The 16593-nt window shown below is 51.5% G+C and overlaps 1 protein-coding gene across 3 annotated transcripts in view; it reads right to left on the bottom strand.

Annotated features, from left to right (window-relative positions):
* Positions 1–2174: 2174 nt before the first annotated feature.
* IL6R (interleukin 6 receptor) overlaps positions 2175–16593 on the bottom strand; it is a 42432-nt gene continuing 28013 nt past the window's right edge. For all 3 annotated transcript variants that reach the window (XM_025428792.3, XM_035719130.2, XM_049112608.1), the window contains 4 exons: positions 14474–14520; positions 13301–13370; positions 10530–10623; positions 2175–5574 (listed from right to left, as the gene is read on the bottom strand). In XM_025428792.3, coding sequence (XP_025284577.1) covers positions 5328–5574; positions 10530–10623; positions 13301–13370; positions 14474–14520 — 458 coding nt within the window. In that variant the 3' untranslated portion in view covers positions 2175–5327. The remainder of the gene's footprint in view (positions 5575–10529; positions 10624–13300; positions 13371–14473; positions 14521–16593) is intronic.

The raw sequence follows: 16593 nt of genomic DNA on the forward strand, positions 1-16593 counted from the left end.
TTCTACCAAAAAGGGGCTGTGGCCTTCAAGTGACCAGTAGGGCTGGTGGTGTCTTCTTTGCTGTCCACAGAGTTTGTTGCCCAGTTAATACCACACATGGTCGCAGGATCCTGCCTGCAGCCTAGTGGTCTCCAGCACAGAGACTAACACTGGTTGTGCTGTGGGGGACCTGGGAGTGCCCACTCAGGCCACAGACACCCTGAGCCAGAGACCTGGGGCTGGAGCCCAAGCTGCTCCTGACCCTCAGACCTGCCCACGGAAATGATCCGCCAAAGGACGCCATACGTCCTCAGGTGTGGAGCTCCCACAGCACCCACATCGTCCTAGAAATGGCCACGGTTCATAGTCACTCCTGAGCTCCATGACCATCTTCCTCAGAGCCATCTGGGAGGCTTGCTTTCTATGCCCACATCAGACCCGCTGAACAGGGGTCCCTGTGGATGCCCACGGGATTTTGGATGCCCACGGGATCCGCAGGGAGCCGCAGGCAAGTGGCTCTACAAGCGGGTGTCTGCCCCTCATCTCTCACTGGGCACAGACTCCAAGATGTCACACTTACAACATCCAGCATTCCAAAATCCCTATTGCACAGCACATCAGCTTAGCAACCAAAATAGAACGCAGTTGTCTTCTCAATGAATTCTATTCTGCAGAATCATAGTGAAGCTTCCATTATGCGCAGTGAGATTTGTGAACGCTGGCAACTCTATTAAGAGATCTGAAGTTCTCTTAGAAGAATGTCCTTAATTAAACAGTACATCTGTAGCACGAATGTTTTTTAATTTTTATTTATTTATGATAGTCACACAGAGATAGAGAGAGAGGTAGAGACATAGGCAGAGGGAGAAGCAGGCTCCATGCACCGGGAGCCCGACGTGGGATTCGATTCTGGGTCTCCAGGATCGCGCCCTGGGCCAAAGGCAGGCGCTAAACCGCTGCGCCACCCAGGGATCCCAGCACGAATGTTTAATGACTTTACTGAAAAACTTATTTTACTCGTTTTGAATCCTCACCTAAACGACTGGTGTGAAATAAGACACGGCTAAGGTGTTTGTGTGCTCAGTGACACACACTTGCAGTAGGCAGGGACTTCCATGAGGACACTGGGGCAGGTCAGCACCCGGAGACAGCACAGGGTTAGGTCATCGGTCATCACCATACCAGCACAGGCGGCATGTGCGGGGGCGGGGGGCTAACCCCCTAGCCTGGCCTTTGCACAGCCCAGCTGCGGCAGGAAGCCGGAGGCCTCCAGCAGCAAGCAGTGGGTCTCCTGCCCCTGGCCCGGGCATCTCTCGGGTGTGGACAGTCCTGGACGGAGGAGAGTTCTCTCCTCAGCGTCTGTTCTCATAGCTGGTGGCCCTTTGCCACCTCCAGGAATCACTCACTCACAGCACCCCCCAGTTCTGGTGGAAGGAGCCTCAGGACCATGTCACCCTGATGGTGACACTGGAGAGAGATGCACCTCCTTCTGTTTCCGGCCCGCTCCCACACTGGCACGGCCCACAGTGGCCACCCGGGGGGGACATCTGCTTCCTGCCACACTTCAGGCTGAACGGAGGCCAACCTCAAGGAGATGTGGCCCGCAGCTCATCCTGGGCCTCGGACTGCCAGCCCAACTCACATCAGTCCTCGGCTGCCCAGCCCAGAGCCGTTGGCATGACACCCCTGGTCCATGGAGCACCCACACGATGGCTCTCCTCTGTTTGGAAGATGTGGGGTGGCCGTGCCCTGGGTCTTTCCTGCCAAAGACCCTTTTCCAGAGGGGACACGTTTGGCTGATGATCGGGAGGGTGGGGTTGCCTTTGTGACACCATTCACATGCCCCCCACCCCCATACAACAAATAGTTTTTTGATGAATAACTGCCCTCCCTTCCTCCCTGACACGCCCATCACAGGGCCACAATGATAAACATGGCAGCAGTATCCACGCCCTTCCAGAAACCCCACGATTCATTTTGGGAAACATTTTTATAATTCAAGTCTTTCGAGAAATTGCTCATTTCTTGAAACTATCTCTTTTTAGAGGTAGCTCAATCCTGCCGGGGGCGGGGGGGGGGGGCTCCCCACGTGGTCCTGAGCTTGACGCTGTGTTTCTCCAACCCTTCCCTCTCTAAGCAGGCAAGTCTTTCCCCTAAACAACACAGGGCACCAAACCATAATTACATCTCAAGCATATTTTTAGAAATTATTTATTTCAAACATGTACAATTTTCACTTTGAATGCAAAATAGCTGATAAAAAGAGAAAAATATTGAAAAACATTATACTGACCCTTTGCCCCATATACAGACATCAGCCTTTGGTATTTGCTTTCAGGTAGTTAGGTAAAAAAATTTTTAAAAATTAAAACTATTATTTTTCTTTAAAAAAAAGGTAAAGTTGAGGTATTATATTTAACAGATGTGTGATACCCATCCAAACACAGTTTCTCTGCTAATTAACAGCCTTGCTAACGTGCTGTTCCAATCCTCTTCCTAAAGCAGACATTCATTTGAGCATATGTTCATAAAACTGGCAGCATTCCTTAATAATCAGTAAGGTTGTCATAGAAACTCCCTGGCACTGCCCCCAGGCCACCCCAAGGACACAACGCTAGCAGAACCTGCAGAGGATGCACAGGGGTGTCTGGCACAGAGCCTGAGCCAGCTGGCCTGCCTTCCAGCAATAGCCCCGCTGCCAACTGCCGCATGGGAGAGCTGGCATGACCTCGGAAGGGCCACCCATTGCCCCTGCTTCTCCAAATGAAGGCACATTTCTCACCAACTCTACCTGAAACTGGATGTCAGACTCTTCCCCAAGTGGGTCAACCTTCAGTACCTTTGATGAGGGGATATAGCTCAGCTGGGCAAGATATTCCTAAACATTCTGCAGGAAACCCACAGACATACCATGACCACGTCAAGCCTGCCCCACACGGCTCTTCTCACCAGCGGGAGGCTCCCAACATGGTTCCAGTGGCAGCTGCCACACCTCATCACGGTATCCTGCCCCTGGGATAGCAGGGGACTGGCAGAGGTTCTGTGAGCCCAGAGCCTGGCACACAGACTTCAAGGTCAAGACCTCGTCAGAGCAAAGAGCTCTCAGAGTTACCAAAAGCTTTGTAGGTCTATTCAATGCTACCCACTTGAAGTTTCAGAAACATTTCCATTAATGCTACAAGAATTACTGACCACATTAGTTGAGACCTTGACCCAGCATATTTTCAACTTTTCTCACCCAGCAAGAAGAGCTGTCATCTCAGGTCTGGCTGTGGTACAGGGGTCAGGTGAGTAACACCCCTCTCGAGGGAAACAGGTGCCCTGTAGGACATGGGGGAGGTCGGTTGAGGCATGCTCACTGACAGGGTTTCGAGATTCCAGCGCAAAGCCCAGCAGGTGCACTTGAGCACACTGAGCATGACCTACAATCCAGAGAAAAATACTTTTCCTTCATTTTCACTAGCTTATAAAGAAATAAAGGGAAAACACCCTCTCCAATACTTTAAAAAAAAAAAAAAAGGCAGTTTCATTACAATAATAATGAAAGTAACAACAGGAGATCAGAGCAGCGCCTGCGCTATCTGTTTCATCTTCCGCCACCCCTGGGGCCTGGCTCTGGTGGCACTCTTGGAAAAGAAGAGGCTTCTCGTGCACAGTCTCATTTGTGTATTTCTCTTTAACAGCATTTTTGCTGTTCTCAAACTTTAGAGAAAAACAACAACAAACACCTGCCTCACTTCTGGCAGCATCAGGACCCAAAGTCACACACAGAACCGCCCGGCCGTGGCGCCAGAGCACACAACCGATGGGACCCAGCAAATAGTCAATAAAGCATGGCTCTCCTCCTCCTGTCGCCACCTGTCGCCACCTGTGCGCCACTGTGCTTGTTTCTCCAAAAAGACAGGCTACTAGAAAAGTCTGTGGTCTGGTGACTTCTTAGGTGGTCACAAGGCTGACTTTAGTCACCGCTTCACTCTGGGACATCCCGTGCGGTGACCACACACATCCCTGAATTGGCAAGGCCACACTCACAAGTGTGAGTAGCCACCCCACCACAGCAACACACATGGTGACATACTCGGTCAGTGCCCTAATCCTACCCAACCTGAAGCAAATTGAGGAGTCACGTAAGAGGATAACCCCAAGGGAGAGGATGGTGTGACAAGGCCTTGGACAACCTGGGGCTCAGGGGTGGACGCTGGATGCCGTGTTCACAGCTGCCAGGACGGGAACAGCGTGCCCCCAGGTTACAGAAGACACACACTATGTTTTCATGTTTCACTATGTTTTTTAAGACAAAAACAAGATGTAGAATGAAACCAGACTCTCTGCTTTAAAAGGAAAACTGTGTTTTCTCCCTTTTCACTTGACTGTTTTGTGCTAAAAAGGTTACTAAGTTTTTCCCCCCAAGTTATTCATACATTGACAGTGAGCACAGGCTCTCCCACTCTCTCAACATAAAACAACAGGTGTTTCTTTCTTTCTTTCTTTCTTTTTTTTTTAAAGCAAGTTAAAATGCATTCTTGCCAGGATCTTTTTGTCTTTTCACATTAACATCATCTTCCCTTGTTTCTTCGGCTCAACTGAAAACAAAGTCGTGGCAGCAGGAGTACAGCAGCCGCAGGCCTGGACCCCCAAGGCAGAAGCCCCCTGCAGCCAGCTCTCCTCCCTGGGAACAGGGAGGCCTGTCCCCATGACCCTCTTCCTCTTGGTCCCTCCTCCTGAAGTCCTGGGATCCCAAGAGGGGAAGTAGACTAGTGCACCTGCTTCCGGATTCAGCAAGTGCCTGGGTCACCATTCACATTCAGCAAAATGCTAATGAGGAACTAATCACAACTGCATGCCAAACCCACAGGCCCTGAGATTCTCAGCAATACCTCTGTGCTGATTCCAGGTGTGGGGAAGAAGGCAGGTGCTTCTCCCATCCTCAGACCTGGAAAGACTGAATCGTGAAAGCAGAGGTTCCACAGACAAGCTGGGAGGTGAGGCTGTGCCGGGAGCTGCCAGGGGCGTCTCAGCAGGAAACCTGCCACCTGCTGTAGGCTGCAGCTTGTGCCTCCGCAACCACCCGGCTCTGCCCACCTGAGTGTCCTGCCCCCTCTGGGCACCGGCATGGACTCCAGCTCCTTTAGGCACTTGGGAAAGGAGGGTTCCAAGACTCAATCACCTCTTCCTTCTGAACAGAGGCAGCAAGCAAACCTGTTTCAAGAAGTGAAGCACCTTGCACGAGGCCCTCCTGCACAGGCAGAGCTCCAGGCCCCACGCCCCTGAGATGAGTTGGTTTGTGCTTCATTGTTCACACAGCTCAGCAGGTCTGGCGCCCTGCTGGCCAGGCGCCACCCAGCCAGCTATCTGGGGAAGAAGTAGTCTGTATTGCTGATGTCGTAGGGGCTCTGTGGGCCCCTGGCATCCGGGTGGCTGTGCCTCGAGGTGTTGTCAGACCCAAGGCTGCTGGGGGACACTGGTGGGGAGATGAGGGGCACACGAACCGGGGTGGGCTTGGGCCTCTCAGGGACCAGCTGTCCCAGAGAATACGGCGGGTGCACGCTGGCCTTGCCTTCCTTCAGGGCATGCAGCTTCCACGTCTTCTTGAACCTTCACAGGGACACACAAACACAAATCATACACATGTTTAGTTCCCCCATGACAGACCTGCTCTGGTGGCCTAGCACTCCCGGCTTTTGGCTCAAGAGTTACAACAATTTATTCCGTCACTGGGAGGTTGGTTACACAATACCCTGAGGAACCAGGGGTATCATGGTCCGACTTAGAGATGGGGAAACTGAGGCTCGCATGGCCATAAGTGTCCTTCTATAGCCCTGGGGACTTGGTCGGTCCTATACCAGAGGCTGCCCACAGGCCCACAGGCCCACAGGCCCACAGGCCCACATCACTGGCCCCAAATCCATTCGCTTAAAAAAGAGCACATATTCTTTTAGCGCGGAAGGAACTCAGGCCTCTCAGCTGGGCTGAGGTGGGCAGGGCACAGCAGCAGCAGGAAGGGCTGCCCCCCCTCCTGCTCCCAGTCCCCCAGCACTCGGCCCACTCCTGCCACCCCGCGTGGGCACCCCTGGGGCACGAGTGAGTCATCTGGCAGGAAAGTGGATGTGACACAGGAAGGAGATAAACATCTCTCTGATCACAGCTTCCTTGCCCTGCTCGGCTCTGAGCCCTCAGTCAGGGCTCAGGAACCAAGACAAGTCACTCTGCCGACCAGAGAACCATTAGCTGGCGACAGTCATCTCCTGAGATGTGTCAGGCCTGCGCTGGGGAAGCACCCCTCGCCCTGCCTCCCACTGTCACCACCAACTCCCACGCAGGCCCAGACGCTCCCCCAGTCCCTTCTCCAGGAAGGGCTTGGAGGCAGGAGGGAAGCCAAGGCCAAAAACAAGTTTTGGGGGTTTTCCTTGGGTTTCTTTTTATATCAACAGGCTATTCCTGTCGTGCTGATGATAAATCATTGATAGTTGGCTCCCAGCCCATTATCCAAATGGAATAAACAACGTGCAGAATGGGGCCGAGGGCTCCCCACCTGGCAGAGAGTACAGCAGGGGCGCTTCCCACAGCTCCGCTGGGCAGGGTCCTGGGGGTTAACACCCTCCCTCGGGACCCCAGTATAGACTGAGGGCAGGGGGCACTCTCAGACCCTCTGGCCCAGGAATCCACTTCTGGGAACAGAGCCTAAGGAAGTTCCAGAGCCGCGGGAAAAGCTTTATGCACAAAGATGTTTAGCACAGAGTTGTCTGTGAGAGCGAAACCACCACCAATAGGAGGTTGGCTGAGAGGCCTGGGTACATCCGCTTAACGGCACCTGCAGCTAAGGTGAGGGTTACAAAGAAATGAGATAATGCGAAAAAAAATGCTTATGTTATAATTGACACTAAATTTAAAAGGCAGGACTGAGAGTTCTAGATGCAAAATAATCACAGCTACATAAAAACAAGACACTGGGCCAAGGAAAGAGCCTCAGGAAACTCACCTGAACCTAAAAAATTCTTCATCTGGATTCAAACTGCAAGGGTGTGTTCACTTCGTGCAAGCTCGGGGATGTGTGTACTTTTCTGTGTGTTTGCAAGATTCTGATCACATTTGCATGTTAAAAATTAACAGTCTTTGGATAATTCATGATGTTTTTCTTTTATTTGTCACTATTTTTTTTAAGATTTTATTTATTTATTCATGAGAGACACAGAGAGATAGAGCCAGAGACATAGGCAGAGGGTAAAGCAGGCTCCATGCAGAGAACCCGATGTGGGACTCGATCCCAGAACCCCAGGATCATGACCTGACCCAAAGGCAGACACTCAACCACTGAGCCCCCCGGGTGCCCCTGTTTGTCACTATTTATCAAATCAGCATATACCACAATGAAGTCTCTGTTGACATTAGCTAACCCACAGGGAAAGCAGTGTCTGACCTCTTTTTTTCCAAAGCAAGTAACTGGATGTATAACTGAGAAAAATGAGCTTTGCTTCTTCTGAAATAGTTTGAGTGAATAAGATGATTTTGAAAAATCACTAAGGTCAGGGGCGCCTGGGTGGCTTAGTGGGTGAAGCTTCTGCCTTCAGCTCAGGTCGTGATCTCAGGGTCCTGGGGTCGAGCCCTGTGTCAGGCTCGCTGCTTATCGAAGAGTCTGCTTCTCCGTCTCCCTTTCCCTCTCCCCCTGGTCATGTTCTCTCTCAAATAAATAAATAAAATCTTAAAAAAATAATAAAAAATAAAAATCACTAAGCTCAAAGGGACTTTGGTAGCAGCCAGCCTGGGGGTGTCCACAGCTGGCTCTGCTCTGGCCTGAGAAGGGGACTGGTGGGCCAGGGACGAGGGAGGGTGGGACCCTGCTGCCAGACTTCACACCTCAGCCTCTTCCTCTATCTTACATATTGCGCTTCACAATGTTTTGCTTAAAGAAAACATTCTGCAGCCAAAACAAAATTTTAAAAACATAACAACCATCACTTCTAAACAAGTCACAGGTAGAAACCAAGACCTAGTGAGAAGTGACATAGAGAGCTGCCCGTTCACAGCCACATCTGCGGCACCAGGAGCAGCCTGTGCCCCCACCCTAGAGGTGGGGGCGTAGCTGGTTTTCAAATACTAGAATGAGGCACATAGTTAATTCACAGTGATTTAAACAGGCACGCCCGCAGGAAGTCCTCACTAAAGTGCAGGTCCATTCCAGATAAATACACAGAAAACCAATTCTCGGCTTTGAAGACCCTATTTCTCAGTGCCTCATAGCATAAACCACAGAAAGGGCCCTGGCGGGGCACAGGGCGTGGTGCAGGAGAACTACACCCCCACCTGGAGTCACAACACTGCTTCAGAAGATGCCACACCTGTTTTCAGACACATATAAGTGTCTTTTAATTATCACTAGTAATTGTGGGAAAATACTTAGGAAATACTATGCTTTGCTTGATATACAAAATAAACGTATTACATAGATAAAACGGACTGGCAGGATGTCATATCCTGCGTGTTGCAGTGTGGCCATTCCAGTGGTCACTGAGGCTCTTCCGAATTCCCAGTTTCCCCAGGTTTATATACCTTTCGACATGTGGGCTTTGGGAAAACGGGAAGCCACCAGGCTAGCAAACAAATCACTGAACACTGTCAACACGCGGCACCTGCCCCATCTGTGCCTCCAGGGGCTCTGGTTGTGTAGCAACCGGCTGGTGTCCAAGCACCATCAGCAGATTAGCAAACAAATGTTTATGAAAAACAGGGTCGGTTCCCAACCTAAAGCTTCTCTTTCGATGGTTCAGAGCACACCAAGATGGCGCTGCTTGTTAAGGAAGCCACTGGCCAACACAGGATGGAAGGGACTAGCTGGGCACCTCTCTTAGCTGACGGCCGTTAGTCTGGTGGGCAGGAACTCTTGGGACATGGGTTCTAGTCCTGGCTCCACTAGTAATAAGCTTGTGTCCTTGGGCGAGTCATCTCACCTCTCAAAGCTTTTCCTCATCTGTCAAATTAAAGAATTGGACTACCTGACCTGTAAGGCCCTATCCAAAGAGCATGAGCTTTGGGCTGGGGTCTTGGCTTTCTCGGCACCAGCTGTCATGACCTCGGCTCTTCCAGCTCCCATCTCCTCATCTGCCAAGTGGAAACCCTGACAGTTACTCTATAGGGTCTGTGGTGGCTTATAAGAAAGGTCCTTGGAAGCCCAGACAAGAAAGAGAAACAACATAGAAGTAGGTGCTGGAAGGGGGACCACGAATCCCTCCAAAGGCAGGAGGAAGACCCCAGAATGCCAGCACAGCCCCCCTCTGGTCCAGAGGTGTACGAGACCGCAAGCACTCAGCCCCTCCAAGGACCAACCTCCACACACTTGGAGGCTTATCTTCTGTACACCCTCAGACAGCTTGCTCACCACTACACTGGGACAACAGAGTGGACACAACCCTGGACACAGTTTGAGATGTCACCTTGCCAATCTTCCAACCCAGATAACTTGAGTGGCAAAGCTGTGGCTCAGAGTCTCCATGGGGATCCCATGTATGTGGAAATCTAACCCTCCCTTCCCAGACACCCCAAAACCTCCCCTCACAGTCACTGGTGAGAACCCCTGAAAGCCACGCATGAGGCAAGAGAAGGAGGGACAAGTCTGAAGTTCCTCCTGCGCTCGGGCAATTGTCGCTGTGAGCTGCCATCTGAGCCAAGACCCAACCTAACCTCCCCAGATCTTCAGCATGTGCAAAATTGCTCGTTCCTGTGCTCCAATCATGAACTCTGGAAGGTTCCTTACTGCCCACATAGGAGGAATACTGTTGGCTGACTCTGCAAGCTAGGGAATAGTGACCAAACCAATGGTGCCCAGCTGGAGAGATGGAGACGTGGGCACAGCACCAATGCAGCCCAAGTGTCTCTCCACCTTCAGCAGGACTGAGCACTGACAGGGCCCCTCTAGGTCAGCTGGTTTTGAGATACAGAATATTCCCAGGGGGTCTGGCCAGGCACTCAGACTTGCCAGGCACTCAGACTTTCATGGTGCTTCTCATGTGGCCCTGCCACCACTCTGGTCTATGACTTTTGGAGGATAGGTGAGGTCTTATCACCTACAGCCCCTCAAGCCTAAGGAGCTCCCTCCATATGGGACACACGCCCTCCCCCTCTAGGTCTGTCAAGCAGGCTTTCTGGCCCCTCTGGGTCTGCACAATTTTTCAACATCCGAATTCCAGGGGGCCCATCACAGCATCCTCCCCACCCCACCTCCCACACTGGCAGGGATCAGAATTGTCTACAAACACATCTGCCTGCGGTTTTCACAGGCACCTTGACCTCCATGGTCCCAAACTAGAATCACTGCCCTACCTGGTGGTCTCCCCTGCACCCAGCATCTCCGAGATAGTAACAACACTGCCATCTATACAATTGCCGAGGCCAGAGTCTTGAGGGTCACCCTGGACGTTCCCCCATCTTTCCTTCTCCTCATCTAATCTGTCATCCAATCTTGTCAGTTCCTCCTCTAAAACAGAATCCAAATCAGGTCACACCAGCCAGATAAGGGGCAGAAGGCCACCCCTGGCCACCGCCAGGACCTCACTTACCTGAGGACAATGCCGACACACAGGAGTGTCCCGAAGGCCAGGCTTCCTCCGGCCACCAGGAAGGTGGGCAGCGGTGCTGAAGAAGAATCTTGCACTAGAAGAAAGAAGACAAGGAGGAGGAGAAGGAGCAGAAGGAAGAGGAAGAGAAAACCACTCAGCTGCCTCAAAGGAATGTCAGCCCTAGAGGAGGAATTGGCTCTGTGGACCAACAGGCCATCGGAGGAGCTGGCCCCCCGCAAATCTGACCTCAGGCTCCCACCACATGACAGGAGAGACACCTGAAGCTCAGAGCCACTTGTCAGAGCAGCCTTTCTGGCGGCGTCCAGCCTGTCCCCACAGGGCACAGGGGGTGCAGGACACCAGGGCTTCACAGACTTCATCGACAGCAGCTCCACCAAGGATGCCATCAGAGTTCAGACAGGTTACATCAAGTTTCCTCCACAGGACATCGTGCCTTCTTGGTCACCCCACTCAGTGCTCAAGCCCCAGGAGTGAATTCCCTGAAAGCCGGGACCCCCTGTGTCTTTTCTGCTCTAATGCTCCTAGCTGCTCACATGGAGCCCAGTGCAAAGCAGGCTCTCCACAAATATCACCAAATAGACGAAGGAACAATTGGCTTCACAAGCAGCCATGTCCATCCATGGAGAGGCCTTTCCCACAGCTGACAGAGAGGCTCTGGGTGGCACACCGGCCACTCCAGAGAGGCCATCATGCTCCCTTGCCAGCACTGCACACACTTGCAGGCTCGAGGACTCAGGATTCTAGCTCGTCTGCCCACGTGGCATCCACTGCGGATGCTGGTGCCACCTGACAGTCACCACTTCCAGGGCCCACGGGATGTAGCTTTCAGAAGTCCAGACTGGGCCCAGGCTGCAAGGACAGCTTTCTCCCATCATAGCCTGCATCTCTTGGCAGAGACAGTGGTTTAACAGAGGCCGTGGGATTGGCTTCCTCATTGACGGATACTTCACCATCTTCGGTATTTGTTCCTTTCTCCCTTCAACAAATACTTAGGGACTAGTTACCACCATGTGTCAGAATTTGTTCCAATGTCTAAGCCTTGGGGATACAGGATGACAGAAAACTCCTGCCTTCAAGGAGCTTACTTTTTTTTTTTTTTTTTTAAGTAGGCTCCATGCACAGTGTGGAACCTTATGTGGGGCTTGAACTCATGACTCTGAGATCCATATCTAGGCTGAGACCAAGACTTGGATGCTTTATCCACTGACCCACCCAGGTGCCCCCCTGGATCTTACATTCTAATCAAGGGAGAGACAAACAAATGAACATGAAATATTACCTCAGTAATGACAGGGCAATGATGAAAAGTAAAGCATGGGAAGAAGAGAGTGACGGGGGGCTCTGTCAGACAGTGTGGCCAGGACAGGACTCCCTGACAAGGGAGTGTCTAAGCAGAGACCTGGATGTACAAAGCACCTGGCCAACTGGAGGTTGGAGGAAGAGCATGCAGTATGTGCAAAGGCCCTGAGGTAGAGCAAGGAAGGCAGAGTGAGTGACAGGGAGAATGCGGTAGGCAAAGTCTAAAGCTCTGACCCCACAGAGAACAGAGCTTGGATTTGTGGTTTCAGTCACTTTGGCTGCTGGTGGGAAAAGCATCTGCTGGGTGTTAACAGGAAAAGCCAAGAGACCAGTAGGTAGCTGCTAACGTCCTGCAGGAGGAGAGGCCATAGAGGAGGGCCCAGGAACTGGTGGGGGAGGTGGTGAGAAGTGGTAGCTCCCAGATGTGTCTGGGGAATAACAGGGCCTGCTGACCCCCAGCTTCTGCAACCCAGAGAATGAGCTGCCAATCACCAGGATGAGGAAGACATGAGAAAGGAGAGGAGGCATGAGGTGCTGTTTCAGATTTCCAGCGAGCACGATACCAAGTGCACACATCAACCAGACGGCTGCATACATGAATCTGGGTCATGAATTTGGGAGTCATCAGCCCACAGATGGCCTCTACGGAGACGGGGCTGGATGAGCTCAGCCCCCCGAGGGCCCCTCCCCTACAGCAGCCCTGGAGCTGCGCCCTTGCTTCCACCTCCCCATACCCTCTAGGGGGACACACCCCCTGAGGTCTCTAAAGTCCACCTTGCTCTATCTAGGCCTCTGTTTTGGCCCATCTCCCTGGCTGCCCTCTTTGAGCCTGACCTCAGAGCAGACCCTGGAGATCAGGGGTGCGGGGTTGCTGAGCAGATCTGAACCTCAGTCTGTTAGCAGGTGCTACCTAGCGTGCTCTGCCAAGGCTCACAACTGGGACAGTGCAGCATGGACATCAGGTGGGGCCAGAAATCTGCCCAGGGAAGGGTGGTGAGCCAAGGGCTTCCTCAGAAAGCCAAGAGCTGTCAGAGGAAGCTGCTCCAGGGCTGAAGCTCCGGAGTCGGAGCTCTGGGAATCCCACACATATAGGACCCCTGATTTTTCTTGATGCTTTGCTGGTCTTGTAGGTGTAGGAAAGCTAAGCGCTGAAATCAGGTGTGCCCCCAAGTAATGGTATCCCCCAACACGGCTTCCATTTCAGACTCTGGCAATATTGTTTGTGGCACATGTATTTGTGTTCTGGGCCACCCTTCTCATGGTTCCCTCTAACATATTTCCACTAACAACATCAGACTTGAACATCCAGAGTAGTAACAGAACATTTCTGCCAATGCTCCTTGTCTTCTACAGACTGGCCTCCTGGCAACATTTCCAAGTAAGAAAGGGGTTTTCTGCGGAGAAGACTTTTGTGCCCCTGAGACCACTGGAAAAAAACACCCAGTCCTTACCTGGGAGGCTGGTTGCATTTGCAATATCTTTAGAAATATTATTTTTATTGTCTTCATTAGTGGTCGGTGCCTAAAAGAGAGATTCCCCCGGTAAGTTGGTGTCTGCAGATTCCACCTTCAGCCCCAGCTCGGCACCCACTCTGAAGCAAGCTTTCTATCTCAGCGACCTCTCCATTTCTGGCTTCTTGCCTCAACATCTCGACCACTCTGTGTGTTATCTGTATCTACACCCTATCTACTCAAGGTGGGATTTCTTCCCATCTACCTCTCCAGCATGAGCTTGGGGCACAGCACCTTCTCCAGAAAAGCTTCCCGACAGACTGGCTACAACAGCACCATTCCCCAGGTCCCACACCAGGGTACAGGTGCCCCATCTCCTGGGAAAACCACAGACTAGAATCCTGGACCCAACACTTATTGGCTCTGTGACCTTGAACAGACTTTGTAACCCATGTAGGAGTGTTTTCCTCCCTCCCAGGCACAGCCATCCTGGCTTTGCACCTCAGTTAGCATAATGATTGAACAAGATTGCAGGTGCAAGGCTCAGGGCAGAGCACGGCTGGGCCGGTCCTCAGCCAGCAGCCATCCCCATACCCGGGCTTGGTCAGGAGTCCTCTGGCCACACAGCACAAGTGTCCCTCGGAGCCACTTCTGCTGGGGGCTGCACAGCCCTGCGGCAGGTATGAGTAAGGTGCAAGGCCTAGGTTGCTTCCCTGGGCCGTCAAGCTCCAGGGAGAGCTGAGCCTCCCAGCTTAGCTGGTCCTTAGGGAATTGAGGACTACAGGAGGACACACAGTTGGATGGGAAACTGGATTACACAAAGACCTATTAAGCAGCTTCAGAGGTAATCCTCTTTCCAGAAAATTATGACACCAGGAGCCATAGAGGAAAGGCTCGGATAAACTGAATCTGAGCCACAGGCTAGGTAATCCATGGCACCCACCAGTCAGAGATGAGACGGCAGCCGTGAGCCAGGCCAGCACCACTCCACATGCCACAGGGGCCACAACAGGCCCGGGATGACGGCTCTTACCCTAGTTCACAGGGGCTTGAAGAGGGTGGGCAACGCCACAGCCACGTGTCCAGTACGTGGCAGAGCTGGGATCTAGGGCCAGCCCACCTCCCCCACCCCTAGATGCTGATACCTGACCCCTGACAAGGGCGGGAGCTCACCTGAGTGGAGTGGGGCAGCTCAGTCTCGGCTGCAGGGCTCCTGGATTCTGTGGGGGGAGAGTCTCTATTAATGAATGATTCATGGACCCTGATGGGCTTCAGAAGCAGAGAAAAGCTCATTGCCAAGTTATTTAAACGAGCCTGAGGTTAGACAACCAGATAGCCAACCCTAAAGGATCAGTTTTATAAATGAGGTTATACCCCTATGTTGCAATAGTTTTTAAAAATAAATTAGAAAAGGGGTCCCTGGGTAGCCCAGTTGGTTGAGGGTCCCACTCTTGGGTTCCGCTCAGGTCGTGATCTCAGAGTGGTGAGATGGAGCCCCATGTCGGACTCTGTTCAGCATGGAGCCTGCTGGAGATTCTCTCTCCCTCTCCCTCTGCCTGTTCCCCTACTCACGTTCTCGCAAATAAAAAAATAAATAAAATATTTAAAATTAGATAAATTAGAAATATATTGAGAATATAATGTTGTATGAAAAACCCAAGACAAGGAAAGGCTTAATCTGACCCAAAGTCCCTAAAGAATAGTATTTATATCATAATTTATCCTGTATGATATTATACATCATAACATGTTCACACACAAGAGGAAAAAAACACAAGGACACATCACCAGATATAAGCACTATTAACATCTTAATATTCTTCTACTACTGTTTTTGCAATAAAAAATATTTAAACAAGTTCTCATCCCTCTGGGTGGGTTTGATAGGCTTGGCCTGAGAAGGCATGTGGTTCGGGCACACATGCAGGCCCCTCCCCTCCTGGGAACAGTATTTCTGTATTTCTGCAGAAACCGCAAGCCCCTCCCCCGCACCCCCACCCCAGCAGCAGCAGGTCAAGCATCCAAGCAAGAGCAGGAAGGCGAGGCCAGCTCTGAGGCCAACGCAGGCCCAGGGGACCAGGAGCTGAACTGTGACAGGCAATGGGTGGAATGCACTGGATTTTAAAATATTTTCTTTTCAGTCTATCATTTTTCCATCAAGAAATTTAAAATACCACAGAAATGGTTTACACAAAGATGTGGAGCCTCCCTGAAGCAGGAGGACAATAAGGGGACAGAAGACCAGGTGACCCTGCCCCTCCCAGGAGAGAACCTCCAGCAGGACAGTGTCGTCCCCAGGACAGAGGCAAGCACACACAAGCAGCCCTGTAGCAGACCCCAGGGCCTGCGCACCTCCCTTGGTATAGAGGACACAGAGCCCCAACGTCCCAACCACACAGCACGTCAGCCCACAGTCAGTCCGGGGTAAACGGGAAGGCCCGTCTCCATTCGTTGCTACTCGCCCAACCCAGCGCAGGCTCAGTGGGGTGATGGAAGGAGCAGCAAGAGAGTATAGGCACGATGAAGGTCAGGGGCAGCCCTACACGGGGCTGCTGTCTACTCTCCCCCCTCAGCTCCAATGCCCCACATGGCATGTCGTCCGGAGAAGGATGTTTCACTGCTGCGGCTTAGATTTCTGGGTGTAAAGTGGGGATTTTATCTCAAATAACCCAGAATGAATACAATTTTTCTAATGCATAATAACTCTTACATAACAAGACTCTTTCAAAACTCCCTGAATGACCACGAGGACACTAGATTCAGACCAGTTGGTCCCCAGAGATGAACGTAAACAACTTTTGTATTGTTACAAATAATCATCATTTCCATTTCACAGAAAAGAATGCGGGGCTCGGGGAAGTACTTGTTACCACAAGTAACACGTCACCCACACTGTGTGCGGTCTCGGCACACCTGCTCCAGGTCTCACCTGCCCGTGCTTCTGTCGACGGCCCACCCCTGGGGTGCCCTGGGAAGCGGGCACGCCTCTTTCAGTTTTACAAAGACACGAGGCTCAGAAAGGCGTGATCAAAGTCAGGGAACACATGTTTTTTTCTGTTCAGGCAAAAGTATTTTATATTTCTAACTCCCACATTCATTGAGCACTTACTATGTGCCAATCTCCCCACTTCACGTAAATCAATTTGTTTGGTCTCCACAACAAAATTGTGAGGAAGTATCATTATTTTCCCCCACTTTACAGATGGGGAAACTGAGGCACCAGGAGGTTTAATAACTTGCCGAAAGTTTTGTAAGAAACAAGTGGCAAATCTTTCTGGCTCTAAAAATGAACT

This window comes from Canis lupus, chromosome 7 (genome assembly GCF_003254725.2).
Source record: "Canis lupus dingo isolate Sandy chromosome 7, ASM325472v2, whole genome shotgun sequence".
Classification (NCBI taxonomy): Eukaryota; Metazoa; Chordata; class Mammalia; order Carnivora; family Canidae; genus Canis; species Canis lupus.